Source organism: Mustela nivalis, assembly GCF_964662115.1.
Source record: "Mustela nivalis genome assembly, chromosome: 5".
Classification (NCBI taxonomy): Eukaryota; Metazoa; Chordata; class Mammalia; order Carnivora; family Mustelidae; genus Mustela; species Mustela nivalis.
The window spans coordinates 101,053,750-101,068,356 of NC_139024.1; the positions used below are offsets into that span (position 1 = coordinate 101,053,750).

Sequence of the window (14,607 nt, forward strand, 5' to 3'; positions counted from 1 at the left end):
AAGTCATTATTTACATTAAGAACTCATTCACACAGGACCCCAATAATTTTAAATTAACTAAACACCAATACTAAGGTTACTTTCACAAAGCCAAATCTGCAGATCTGAAATACTACTTCTACAGAAGTACAGAGAGTTGTTCCTGAAACATAACAGGAAAACTGGAAAGAACTATGTGAACTCTATTAATTAATAGTGGCCAATGGAGAAGGGTTGGGCTTTTCACATAGGAGCTTCCCAAGATACATAGCATGAGGAAGGGTTGAGAAGAATGGAAATGTTATTTTTAAAAGAGAGAAAGAGAAAGAATAACTGTAAATACAGGGAGAAACATATCCTGTCTTGCTGAAGAGACAGAATTTATAATTCTAACCCAAAGACTTCCAGTGTTAGCTGGGCATTAAGGAGTAATATTCTGGTTCTCTAGGAAGTTAGTTTTTCTCTTCTTATTTTGAGAGGATCCACATTAATCTCTAGCCTCTCTACCATCCTTTAACCCTGTTCAAACTGAACTTGTTATGCTTTACAACAAACTCCATCTTTTCTTCTCCTGACAAGCTGACAAGAAGTTTTTCTTCCTTTTCCACTTAAGAATCCATCATTCCTTTTTTCCTTACTGTCTTTTTCTATTGAAAGGCTAAGCAGCTTCTATCACTTATCCCTTACTCATAAGCAGAGTTTTCTCAGTCTTCCCTTGATTAGTCTTCATTTATCATTTGGATTGAAAACAGTCTTTATTTTCTCCCTTTTTTTGAATGGTTGGGAGGGTTGATAATGCTGGGTATCAAGCAGAGATTCAATATCTATTTGCGGATTTACTATAAATCTTTTTTCCTGTTAATGACCCCCTTTACTTGCAGAGTATTATTATCAGCAAAATCTAGGATATCAAGGACCTGGGATTTATCCTCTACTGTGATAAAGCTGGAATACAGCTTTGATAAAAGAAGAAATTAAATTTGTTTTTAGCACTATGTCAAAGTATAAAACATATTAACAACATTTTAAATAAATAAAAACTAAGTTTCCAAGACAAAAAAAAAAAATCATTCACAAGATAAATCCAATGCGACTTTAAAAGGACCATAACACTGGTGAAGAGCCCCAAGAGAGAACATAATCTTTTGCAGGTTCTATTATTGCTGGTAAATCTTACTGGTTATTTTGCCTATTGCTCTATTGATTTATTTGCAAAAACCAGGAAGATTTCGTGGTGTTTCCATTAAATTGGGAAAATAAGGACAGACACTAATTTTGGAGAGAAATCCAATCAGAATAAAAATTCAATTGTATTACTGTAATAAAAGTTGATGCTCTACCTGGATTGTTTATTATATGCTAAGCATGGCTGTAAGAGATTTACATATACTAAATTACTTAATCCTCATAATAATCCCATGAAGCAAGTAATTTTATTATTCTCATTTTTTATATAGGAAAACTGAGGCGCCAAAAAGGTTAAGTCACTTGCTCAAGGTCACACAGCCCTAGCGGAGATGATACTTGAACTCAGCCAATTCAGCTCCAGAGTCCCTGCTCCTAAACACTACTATCCCTGCCCATAATTAACATGTTAATTAGAACCAGACCTGGGGACTGCTAGTAAACTTAACATAGGGAACAATTTCCAAATACATTAAATGAGACATAGGAGCTATTATTATACAACTGTGACTAAATTCCCAATCCACTTTCTTCGAATTTAGTTGAAACATTTGCACATTTTGAATTTTTAAAAAGTATGTGTTCAGCTGAAAAGCAGGACTTACTTATATTCAATTGAACTTGTGCCACAGGATTTTTGAGTTGTTGACAGGAGTGGAAATGTCATGGACTAAGCTGAAACATCTCTGAATATGGCCTCTCAAGTCGTATAAATATGAATAATCAAAGTAAGAAACAGTTGTGCTTGCAAAAGCAAGCTAGTATTTTCAGTTGCTCATCTAAAACAAATGTCTTTGGAACTCTTCGCCTAGGCCCAAATCCTGTATGTTCAAGCCCTCTTCTCAAAACTCCTTGTGGCTTCATGCAACCCTCCAGACTCCACAGGATTATCTGACCTAAAACCTGTACTCTTTTCCTAAACCAACCTCTTCCCTCCCTCAAAACTCAAACACCCACACTCTCAGGCTAGAAGGAATCCACTTAGTCTGGGAAAATTAACATAAAAATGTGAATGCCCAGTGGCCCCTGAAATTTTCCGAAGGCTTTTGTATTTTAAACAGAGGATACTTTGATAGCCTGAATGAATCTCTAATGGTGGTATCTGGAGGGTTAAACAAAGGAAATCAACAGAAATACAGTGGTATAGAGGGTGGTATTTCAGAGAAAAGGATTAGTAAGAAATTGTTCCTTCCTAAAAAGAAAAAATGACTTCTTTCCACTTCTGAAACAAAAGACCTAACATCAAGGTTAGATCAAACGTGGGGAGTTTGGCCTCACAAATGTTCCTACGACTGAAGTGGGGGAAGAAGTTGCCATTTATATGGAAAAGTTTTTTGCAAAGGGGGGTTGTAAGTTGGGGATTGCCTGGATCTTTCATATCACAACAAAGCCATCCCATATAGGTTAACTGGGAAGAGGGGTGAATCTTATTTTTTCAATGACTTCCTAACTCATTAAATAAAAACTATTACCATTAAGCACTGTGTTAGACACTAAAATTCCAAGGGAGAATTTATTTGTATTAACCTTCATTATGAAGTGCTTGCATATAAAAAGTATTCCAACAGATTTATTAATTTGATCACTCCCTATGTTTGACATTAGGAATACAAAATGAATTAGCTATTCTTCAAGGAACTCATACTCCAGTAACATAAATATATTTCTATGACTATAGAGTTATAATGCCATGGTGAGTCTAAGATACCATAGTTAATTTGACCTGGTTTTTCCAATAAGGCTGTCATGTCTTTTGGAAACTCAGACAATTTTAAACAGATGAGTTTATCTTTGAATAAGCACTGACCCACCTATCCACACAAGAATTTCTCCTGTTTCAGTCTGAGAACTCAACTCTCAGTTCCCACAACTCTATTTCTGGCTACCAGGAAGATGAGATCTGTTCTTCACAGGTAACTCTGTTTGATGGACATCTGCAAAACCTTCCAGAGAACATCTAACAAAAATGGCCAATAAGTCTCAGTTGGAGCTACAGAAAATGGCTTTCTCTATTTTAGTTCCAGTTCTGTTAATCTAATTAAAACCCTCTTAATTCCCCAAGCCAGAAATTCTCTGAAGGAAATACAACTCAGAGTGTTGCTAGGGTTTCTGTTTTTCACATACAGGTCCCTGATGTGAGTAAGGAACCACCTCCAGGGGAAAGAGCCCTAAAAGTATGGAAGAGTGTGTGTGTGTTCCTGTCCTCTGGCCAGATTTTCTGAAGAAAATGGAAAGCAGATCAAGAAGGCACGCCAACTTAAAAGATTGGTGGAAAACTGCAATTTCACTTAAAGAAGTAGGTGGCAATAGCATGAGATTATGACTAAGAAAAGAAAATGAAAATGAGGAACACATGAAACTTGGAAATACTTGGTATCAGAGGCTTGACCAGATAAGACAAAGGGTGTACTAAAAATCTGCTGCAGGAACATACACGAATAAGAATTGATGTCACTTCAAGACACCTAATAGACCACTAGTAAAGATTCAGAAAACAACAGAGATATCTGATGCCTCCCCAAAAGTAGACAGCCCTTTTAGAGATCCTGAGGGTGGCCTGAACCTCCCTGGGAGTCAGAAAAGCACAGGAGGTTTTGAGAGGTCAACATTATACACATCTGATTTCCATATTTTATCTCTTACATATTAAATCACTTTTATGTGTAATATTCCAAGTTAAATAAACTCTATGTGTGTGTGTGTGTGTGTGTGTGTGTGTTTATGTGTGTATATAAATATATATGCTTTAAAAGAAGTCTGCTGGTAGGTCATACCAAGTTGTCTTACAAGTTATATTCTCCCAGGAGTATCCTATAGGCATTTCTTCTTTATGTCAAGGCACCCTAAATAACATGCAGTTGCTTAACTAAAGAACAAAGAACACCTGGATTAACTTTCCTAAATGCAATCTAAAAATAGTTTGTAACAGTAAATTGATTATAATATACCAAAGCCAAATTCCAAGCCAAACAGATTTACTGTGAACGAAATAGTGAATGTACACTTTATTCTTAAATTGCATTTCTTTCTTGATTTTTTTGAAGATAATTTATTTGACAGAGAGATCACAAGTAGGCAGAGAGGCAGGGTTGGGGGGAGCAGGCTCCCTACTGAGCAGAGATCCTGATGTGGGGCTCAATCCCAGGACTCTGGGATCATGACCTGAGCGGAAGGCAGAGGCTTTTAACCCTCTGAGCCACCCAGGCGCCCCTCTTTCTTGATTTTAATGTGAGACCTGAAGTAGGCCATGAGCTACCAAATAAAAATGGGATGAGCACTGGGTATTCCATGCAACTGATGAGTCACTGAATGTTACATTAGAAACTAATGGTGTACTATATGTTGGCTAATTGAATTTAAATTTAAAAAGTGGATGGGAGAAACATGCATAAAAGATGGTAGGAAACAAATTAGATGAGCAGTTTAAAAGCTAAAATTTTCAGTCATGGTGACTGAAACACTAAGGAAATTCCATCTAAATGAACATTACAATTCATATTTTCAACAAAAATTAATAGATGTTGTGTGGACACCTAAAGCAATAAATGATCAATACTCTTTTTGGCTAGGCAGCCATATCCAATTCCAAGTTAGGCATTATTTTTATTTAAGTGATATTTTAAGATGATATCAAATGAGTAAGATTTAGTGGTGCCTGGGTGGCTCAGCTGGTTAACTGAACAACTCTTGATTCTGGCTCAGGTCATGATCTCAGGGTCGTGAGATCAAGCCCCGTGTTGGGCTAAGTACTTGGCACAGAGCCTGCTTAAGATTCTCACTCCCCCTCTGCCCCTCCCCCCACACTCATTTGCAGGCTCTCTAAAATAAATAATTAAATAAATCCTAAAAAAAAATGAGCAAGATTTATATATAGTAGACAACCCACTTACTATCTCGGTATCAAGCTAAGTCTAAGTGATCCCCCAGTAAGTATTAACTTAAAAATAGTCATTCATACTTAATAGCACAGAAGCATATTCAGACTTTTTAGTTATATAAAAAGTAGCTGGTTATAAAATGGTATGCACATCAAGGCTTCAATCATATAAAGATGTATACACAAATAAATACGTAAATGTTTATATACACGTACACACAAACTCTATTCACACACAAATCAACAGATGGAAGCAGAACATGTGCATATATGAACATGACTAACAGAACATACACCCCAAAAGCAATTACTACATGATTAAGTAAAATTAACTAATACATATGCCTCAGTTTTTAGAATTAGACATCAAACATAACACTGAAGTCAACTTTAACACTTCTACTCTTCTTTTCTACCTGGAAATCATTTTGAGAAAATAAGGATTTAGAAACATAACTTAATAAGTGCCATTTCTTCATTTTTTATGAGGTTGTAAGGAGATACCATTCTGGGAATCTGGCAGCAGTGTTTGGAAAAAAAACAGACCAGCAAATAAACTACTAATACTGCCTCACTGTACTGTGGCTAGGTGGTATCAGTTCTAGGTTCGAAGGCAGTATAGATTAGAACACACTCTTAAAAAAAAGTCACTAAAACTTGGGTTTTAAACTGTTCCAAAGCATTAGGTAGAAATTTCACAACAGCATCAGTGGTGACTAGGAATTCTGTGCATTTGCTCACCTCTAGTTTGTGTGTATTAACAAAAAAAGCAAGTTTGGTATTACTCACTTTGGGGCCTTGCAGTCCTGGTTTTCCCGGAGGACAAACACAGGGAGCTGGAGTTGAACCTACATCACTGGGACCATTGAGGCACTACAGAGACAAAAATGGAAATCAGCAACAAACATGGAGAGACACATGTATATCTGTATGTATGCTAGTATGTATAGGTGTCCGTACATATGTGTGAAGCTGGAAAGATATCTTACGTCTACTTTCCAATATTACTTAGCATAATCCATTAAGAAATTCTGAATCACAAAAAGCTATGAAAACTAAATGCACTCAAAATACATAAAAATAAGTTCTATTTATCTAATATACTTACAGTTGATAGAAGGAATCAAAACAACCCACAAATATTACCGTAAGGAGAATAATAGCTTCCAGGCCTACCTCACCATTCTGAAAGAAAAACAACAATGAATGTGTTTTAAAGGACACTTTTAAATTTCTAAATTATCATCCTAATTTATAGTTATTTCATTGTCCAGGTTCTAGATACATGAAGTATCAAAACCAACAAAACCTAAAACATGTACGTGCAACTCCCCTAAAGAAAATGACATTAATATATGCTATGATGACATTTACAGTAGGATAAAGTAGGAGCATGAACAACAATGAAGAGTGGAAGAAGGAAATGGAAATGCCAAAGCTGCTTGGTATCATGGCCACCCAGGAGCAAAAATACTTCAGGGTGAGATTTATATGTTCTCTTGAACTTTCTGGAAGTCATTTGAAAACCAAAGGAAAAAGTCAAAACACATCTAAGAAAGTCACAAAGCTCGTGCATTAAATTTTCTGCATTTTATTTTAGGAGACCTCCTCACCAAAAAATCTGCTTCTTACTGAATAATACACAATTTTTAAAAGGTTAATAATCTTTCCAGACAATAACAAATTAGATCAAAAAAGGAGAAAATGGGAATAAACATGCAAAAGGTAAGCTACATGAAGTCACACCTGAGAGTAAGTAAGGAGACATAAAAACTCAGAAAAGTGAATGTGAGAACTCAAAATCTACCATCTATGCCTATGCTTTTATGACGTGGGAGGGAAATGGTCATAACATCGATGCAGAAATACCAACAAATAGAGTATACAGAACGGACTCTCAGAATGTAATCATGTATTAAGACTTTTAGGAGAGACTAGAGGTCTGTATTTCAAGTTATAAGTATCTAATATAAAAGTTATAGTGTACAATTAGCTCTCTAAAAAACCAAGAATGAATCATTTCTAAAAGGCTCCATGGTTGATATTATTAAAGAGCCTTTAAATGCGCTACTCTACGTCCTCAAGGTTTAGGAACATGTGGATTTGTAGGTTATCCAGTTTTTTAGGAAAAAAAGATAATGGTAGCATGACTCTACAAAATAAAAGAATTATGACATGAGCTCAAATGTTACTGCAAATCCTCACTGCAAAAAGTTTAAAACATTCTTATTTGCATTATAAAAATATGGCTTTTTATTTTTTTGCCCAAGGGAGAAAGGATTACACACACACAAACACACAAGCACACATATATCATCAGACTCAAGAAATAAACATTTTAGCTTATAATTTTTGCCTCCTAACACAGTAATGAAAATAGCCACATAAAGAAAAGTTACTTATATCCTCGAAATACAAGAAAGTCTTCCTTAGGTAACAACAAAAAGAAACCTGTATATTCATTATGGTTTGAGAAAACGTGCTGGTGAACAGGAAAATTCATCACTTCCTATTCTTTAGAACTGTGCTGTGTAGGATATTCTGTCCACACATTTAATTAAGTATAGAAATGTATTTTATGCTCTGGATATGCAAAGAACCCTAGATTTTCCTAGAGCAGATCCAGCCCTGTTTCACTTGAGTGCCAGAAACATCACACTCCGAGGGGTGAAAAAAACATTTCCTTGTGCTCTTCCATTTACACTTGCACAGTGAGACATTATCATTTCACTTCAATTATGAACCTCAAAATATGTTTTAATCAATGTAACTTTAACTGCACTGACAACAAACAAATTAAATTAAGGCTCACATATTATCTTTTATTTACTGCTCTGAAAGTACTGAAGGGAATTCACCCTACTCACAAATCCAGGAATCTCACATGCTGTCTCCCGGTTGTTCTGTTCTGGGTCACAGTAGATTCGCAACTTCTGGACATCAAACTAGGAACATAAACCCCATCATGTTAAAATTGAGACCCAAGTTAACTGCTTCATAAGAGTGACCCAACTACATGAGCGGTCACGGAAGGCTTACATCATAGCACTTAGCTAAAAAATAACAATACGGAATTTAAATACCTATCATACAGTTTAAAAATGTGATAAAACATAATTCATAAGGAAAACTCTAGCACCAAAAACCAATGTCTAATTTCCTTCAGGAACCCACTGGAGCATTTTTAGTATCTCTATACTAAGAGCTAGCCTAGAGAGCATTTCCTGGGACACTTAAAAGCTTTCTCAGGCCTTCTGTGTTTATCCTATATCTTTACATTTCTGATTACAAAAGAGTGGGCTTAAGAAGTCATCTATGGTTTCAGAGATTTAGTTGCTGGCATTGCAGGTTGTGTGGTGAGTAGTCCAAGCACCTGCTGTTGTTAAAATATTTACTATACTCTGACAGGTAACATGAATGTAAGAGAGCATGGTGTAATTTGAATATCAAAGTCTTCCCTTCACAGAAATAGAGCAGGAAAGTATAACTTTTCAAATAAGGACTGTCCAAGACATGGCTATCCTTTTATATACACATTTCTCAACCCACACAGATACTCCAGCTTTTTAAAAAAATCAAAAAAATAACAGTTTTGTTTAAGAAGAAAGCGTCTTGAAACACATTAATCTGATTGTAACCTCACAGCTGCAGGGAAATTTTATAGTTCCCAACTCACAGCTCTAACACAGTCTCTTTTCCAAGTTGTTATTTAATCTATGCTTCTCCTGGGAAATATGAAATTAATGTTTCATAAGAACGCAGAATTCTACCCTGAACCCAGGGGAAGAGTTTTCTAAGAATTCTTATAAAATCTATTAAGCCTAATTTTGCATTTTCATCCACACACTCAAACACACAATTCCACAAATAAACTGACCACATTTGGTTTAAGTGTCTTAAAGAAACTAATAATTAAGTTAAATACAGTTAAATGTGAGAAATACTGCCACAAAGGACTGCGAAAGCTTGCTTTATACAATGCAAAAAGCAAATGATTTTTTATCTACCTGAACAGTTTCTTCTTTCCCAGAATACTTTCCAATTTGAGTTTGCCCACTGATGAAGATCCCTAAAACTGGATGTAAGGGCTTGGTATCAATTTGTTGATCATCAATATACAGAGTTACATCTTGTTCTGTTACTAAGAGACGAATTTGATGCCAGCCTTCATCAAATAATGTCTACAGGAAGAAAGTATGAAAGATTTCATAAATAAAAGTCCTAAACAATCTTTCATTTTCTTTGTTCTTGTTCCTTTGTCACCAGCCATAAATCCACACCATACAGATTTGATCCGTTATATACTAATTCACCCTGACCCAAGTTGGGTCTCAAATTCTACCTACCAATTAATTTATGAAGCCCTAAATTTTACCCACCAATTAATTCATCTACTTACACATTACAAGTAAGTAGATGTATCAAACAATTTCCCGAAGCAACTCCCTGAAGGCCACAAACTCCTAATCTCTGAATCCTAATGGCTTCTCCCATTCCTCATCCTATTTACTTCTTTGCAACTTTAGATCTTTACCAGTTCATCTTCCTTGATATCCTCATTCAACTTCCATAACTCAAACCATCTTGATCTTCTTCATTTCTTCTTCTCCAATTGCTAATTCTCTATTTCTTTGAGGGCTTCTCTTCCTCACCTGTCTTTTAATAAGTTCATTAACCCAGAGATCTGTCACTGACCTTTCTCAGTCTCCCCTTTGATTATCTATTCCTACAGGTCAGTTATTATGTCTATGGAATAACTCCCATATCTCCAACAGCCTGGACCTCTTTCCTATTATATGTGATCTGTAATTCTAATATTGGCTAGTTTTACCAGGATATTTCACAATCAGCCTGAGGGAGAGTATAGCAAAATGAATTTGAACTATCCCCAAAACTTTCTTCCTCTCAGTTTCCCTTGGATAATAAAATCCTTAGTTTCTAAACTGCAACAAGTGTCTTTACTTCTTGCCCTTCCCTCAGTTGCAATAATCACCATATGCAAAGCTCTACTAAATATGTCTCTTAAATATGACTCAAATTCACTTCACCATTTCCACTTTCATTGCCATGGTTTATATGTTTATGCACAACTTGCTTTATCTGAATAATTTTCAAACCTATCTCTAACTCTTCCCTTTCTCCCATCCAAGTACTAACCAGGCCCGACCCTGCTTAGCTTCCGAGATCAGACGAGATCGGGCGCGTTCAGGGTGGTATGGCCGTAGACTAACTCTTCCCTTTCTAAGCCATCCTTCATACCTCCACTATAATTAATTTCTCTCACTATAATTCTGTCAGAAAAGATGCCATATCTTATTAATTTCTGGATTCCCAGGACCAAACCCAATTCCAGAACATGGAAGAAAAAATTTTTTGAAAGAAGACAGAGCTGCTTTGACCACGACACACCTATGACTCAAGACCTTTTGATGAAATCCTGTGACCCACTGGATGAAGCCCAAAACCCTTTGTGTGGTTTCCAGATCCCCACAAATTGAACTCACACCTTAATGTAATCTTTCATGTATCTTATACTCCAAACATAGGGGATACCACTTTCTCTTCTTAAAATAAAAACCCTGCATTTTACTATACATGAGTACTCAACACTGAACCACTGATGCATATGTCCTTGCTCTCTTCACCAAAATCCTGTATGTTCTTCAAGGTCCAGTCCAAAAAGTATCTCATTAATAAGACTAGCCCACATTCTGTGTTAGAATCTACTTTTTCCTCTACACTCCATTAATACCTTGTACTTCCATTAGATACCAGAGGGCTTTAACCTTCCATTATAAATAAGTTCCTTGAAAGTATGAAACATGCTTTATTTGTGATTTCTTATAGAACCCAGAACAGTGACTTTAATAAAAATGGCAGCCCAAATTTCAAGAAATTTAATCTGTTTACCAAACGAAGAAATTGTACAGATGGCATAATTTTATATACAACTTTATACATATCCTAAAATTAATACAATATTCTCTTAGATTGTAATTATAATAATAATCAAAACATAACTGTGTCTATCATTCCATCTGTATTCTGACCACATTTGACTTGGAAAATACACTTTTATTTTTAGTTTACCTATTTTATTAAATATAGGTTCCTTTGGGGAAAACAAAGCCTTCTCCTAATATAAATTCTGTACCCATTATCTACCTGTATTTAAGTTTCTAACAAATGTCTTTTTCTCAGTATCTTGTTGGACATGGCAGTGTGAGATGGACCAACATGACTTTGAAACAGATGAGACTTAACTTCAATTCCTGATGTCACCATTTATTAGCTGTGTTAATTTGATATGGAACCTAATATACTTGAAACTTTTTTTTTTTTTTTTTTTTTTTTGTCTATATAGTGAGAGCAATAGCTTCTGCATTGGGTGATACAATTAAATGTTCCTGGCATCTAGGAGCAGGCACTCAAAAAATGTGAGTTCCCTCCACTCCATAATCCCATCTAAGAAACAATTTTCCTTCATTTGTTGCTTTTATTCAGTAAACCAACACTAAAACTAGGAAATCAGAATCTTTTCCGCCATGTTGAAACTATGACTCTCTTTCTCCAACACACACAAACCTGGTGGTGACTCCCATGAATACCATCATAATCATACCTAGGCATCTTTACCTTAACTTGAGAGCCAGCAAAAGTGACCACTTGTGAGCCATTAATTATGCTGGTTGTTGTAAATAGTAATGTTTTATCCACACCATTTAAGGTAACTGCTATTTGTGGCCTTCCATCAATGGTTAAAATTCTCCATAGATCCCACATTTTCTTGACCTTAAATCTCTGAGTGGAGACAAATACATATGATGGAGGAAGACCTTCTGGGAAAACATTGCTAGGAAAAGGAAAATACACATAAGCTTTAAAAATTCTCAATACATCTATAAACACGTCAAAAACAAAAAGGTTGTATCAACACATAACATATACCTTGTGAATTCTGATAGGTCAACTTTTGATGTTACTTCATATCCTTTTATTTTTGTTGGTGAAAGTGGGATTCTTTTCTTAACCTTTTTCTTTACACCCAAGCCTAAAAGAATATCAAACCCTTTCTCATCGCGAGCTGCCACTGGAATTCGTGTTGGACAGACAGATTCTATAAATCCAAACCAAAAGCAGTAAACATTGATTAATCATGGATTACTTCAACAAGAAAATGAGAAATATTAGAGAAAACAATTATAAAATCTATATATGCACACAAATATATTTAAATGGATGTAAATGCATTTTCTGAGAAAACATGCAAGAGTCTCAAATGTCGTTTTTCCCCTAAGAGGGGAAAAAAGTAAAATAGAAATAGGAGAGAAACATTTGTTAATAGATTGTCTTAAGAACACTATGCTGACATTTATAAATCCCTATTTTGAATGCAGGGCAACCTAATACCTGGGGGGTAGCATACTGGAATGGCATTGATGATTCTCATCCAGGATTTGCTATTAACTAGTCACATGACTTTTCATAACTCTTAAATCTCTTGGATCTGGGAGGTGAACTCCAAGATTCCTTTCTTTCATTCCCAGCATTTGAGGAGTAAAAAATTAAAAGTGTCATTCTTGACATTCGTTCCAGGTTCAGCAATTGATAACTCTATAGTTCAAATATCATTGGTTCTATTACTCTGGAAAAAAAACTGTAGGTCTTTTCTTTCATGAAAGTTCTTGAAATGGGCTGATTATCTAATCTATGATTAATAATATTATAAATAAAGACTATTTCCTTAAGAAGAATCATAAAAGATGCCTGGGTGGCTCATATGGTTAAGTATTTGCCTTCAACTCAGGTCATAATCTCGGGGTCCTGAGATCGAGACCCACATCAGGCTCTCTGCTCAGAGAGGAGTCTGCTTCTCTCTCTCACTCTACCTCTGTGCTCTCTCTCTCTCTTGCTACCTCTCTCTCAAATAAGTAAAAGTCTTTTAAAGAGAATCATTAAGATTTGTATTATACAGTCATCTGTATAAATTATAAAAAATATGGCATGCTTTTCATTTGATGGGAAACTAGTATCTGAAATTATGTGGAAAATTTTATATGGCTGAAATGCTATAAAGCTGTTATATTGTAGAAATGTTGCAATATTTTCAGATTCTTCCAAGACCCTCATAATATATACTTTGAGCATGACTGTTTATATTTTATGGAGCAGCTAAGAAAATAAAACAAGAACAAACTCCACTGAACTTCTTTAAGATAATCACTCTCTTACACAACATTAAGAAGACGGAAAAGTATCATATTTATGATACAATAAAAAGTAATGAGATGGATTTTATTAGCCCAACATGTACAGTCATAACTCATACTACAGAATATTGGAAATAAAATAAAGGTTTGATATAAATAAAATTATAAAAATTCCTGGAAAAGGAGGGGCATTTTTCTCTGCAGGTCTTATATCTTAAGTTTTGAAGTAACCCAATGAATTACATCCTTCTCTGGTAAGTCTGGAACCAAGTGAGGAGGAGATATAGGAATGAGGCAAACAGATGTTGGTTAGACTCATGATCTAGTGAGTTTCGTGAGATGCACACCATAACGAAACCCCTCACACCATCCCAACAGCACAGGGCTGACTTATTCCCCTTTCCCACCTTAGAAGCAGGGCTTGCCCCCTAAGCTCACACCTGGTCTACAGAGGAAACCAGAACACCCTAGCTCCACAGACACACTGAGCCAAGGTGAAGAAACCCTTGCCAACCATGACCAGCTACTTTTATCAAACTCATTCATCTGAAAACTGATTTTCTCATTCAGTGGTAAGGAGCTAAAAAACGGGTGGGAGAGAGATCAGAAGAGCTAGCCTAGCTGAAATCCCTCCACATGAAAACACGAGAAGCAGAATGTAAGAGTTTCTAATAACACTATGTTATACAGTTTAAATCATAAATCAATTAAGAAAACTAAATATTTCCTGTCATGAAGCAGGGTTTCTTTTTTGGCAGGTGAGGAGGGGGGAAGTATGCAGACCAATACATGAAGCCTCATGTTAGATGCCTTTGATTTAAAACTGCAAAAGTTCAGCTGAAAGGAAAACATTACATCATAAAAATATTCAGATTTGAACTGCTCCTTTGATTTGCTTTACAAATGAGAAATTATAAATGTTGGATTAAGATCTCAGACTTAAGAACAGGAGGTTTAGACTTAAGTCTTTCTCTTAACCTCTCCTGAACTTCTGGATTCTCATCTGTGAAGGGAAAATAATAATCTCCTTCACAGGGTTTGTCTGAGGATCAAATGTGATGATGTATGTGAAAGTGCTTTGTAACTCCAACGTGGAATGGAAGCGCAGGGGATAAAGCAAGTATTATGTCCATCATTTTGCTCTAACAAAGTCCTTTACACTGTCTTGTAATACCCCAGATTTTATGGGGAAACAGTGTGACACAGCTTGTGAAATCAAGAATGAGCAATATAGCCGTGTTTTCTTTACTACCTAGTACATCTAATTAAGAAGTATGGATTTAAATAATTATGTTTTCTTGAAGGTCATTTTTCTTTCCAGTTCATTCACTTGCAAGAACAGTATCTTAATACATG

The 14,607-nt window shown here is 35.6% G+C and overlaps 1 protein-coding gene across 5 annotated transcripts in view; it reads right to left on the reverse strand.

Annotated features, from left to right (window-relative positions):
• The window catches only part of COL21A1 (collagen type XXI alpha 1 chain), a 176,888-nt gene that overhangs the window by 87,251 nt on the left and 75,030 nt on the right, over positions 1-14,607 (reverse strand). For 4 of the 5 annotated variants that reach the window (XM_082731232.1, XM_082731230.1, XM_082731233.1 and 1 more), the window contains 5 exons: positions 11,990-12,158; positions 11,678-11,894; positions 9,049-9,222; positions 7,900-7,986; positions 5,831-5,914 (listed from right to left, as the gene is read on the reverse strand). In XM_082731232.1, the coding sequence (XP_082587358.1) occupies positions 5,831-5,914; positions 7,900-7,986; positions 9,049-9,222; positions 11,678-11,894; positions 11,990-12,158 (731 nt within the window). Of the gene's footprint in view, positions 1-5,830; positions 5,915-7,899; positions 7,987-9,048; positions 9,223-11,677; positions 11,895-11,989; positions 12,159-14,607 lie in introns of those variants that run through there. The other variant, XM_082731234.1, reaches the window with a different exon arrangement.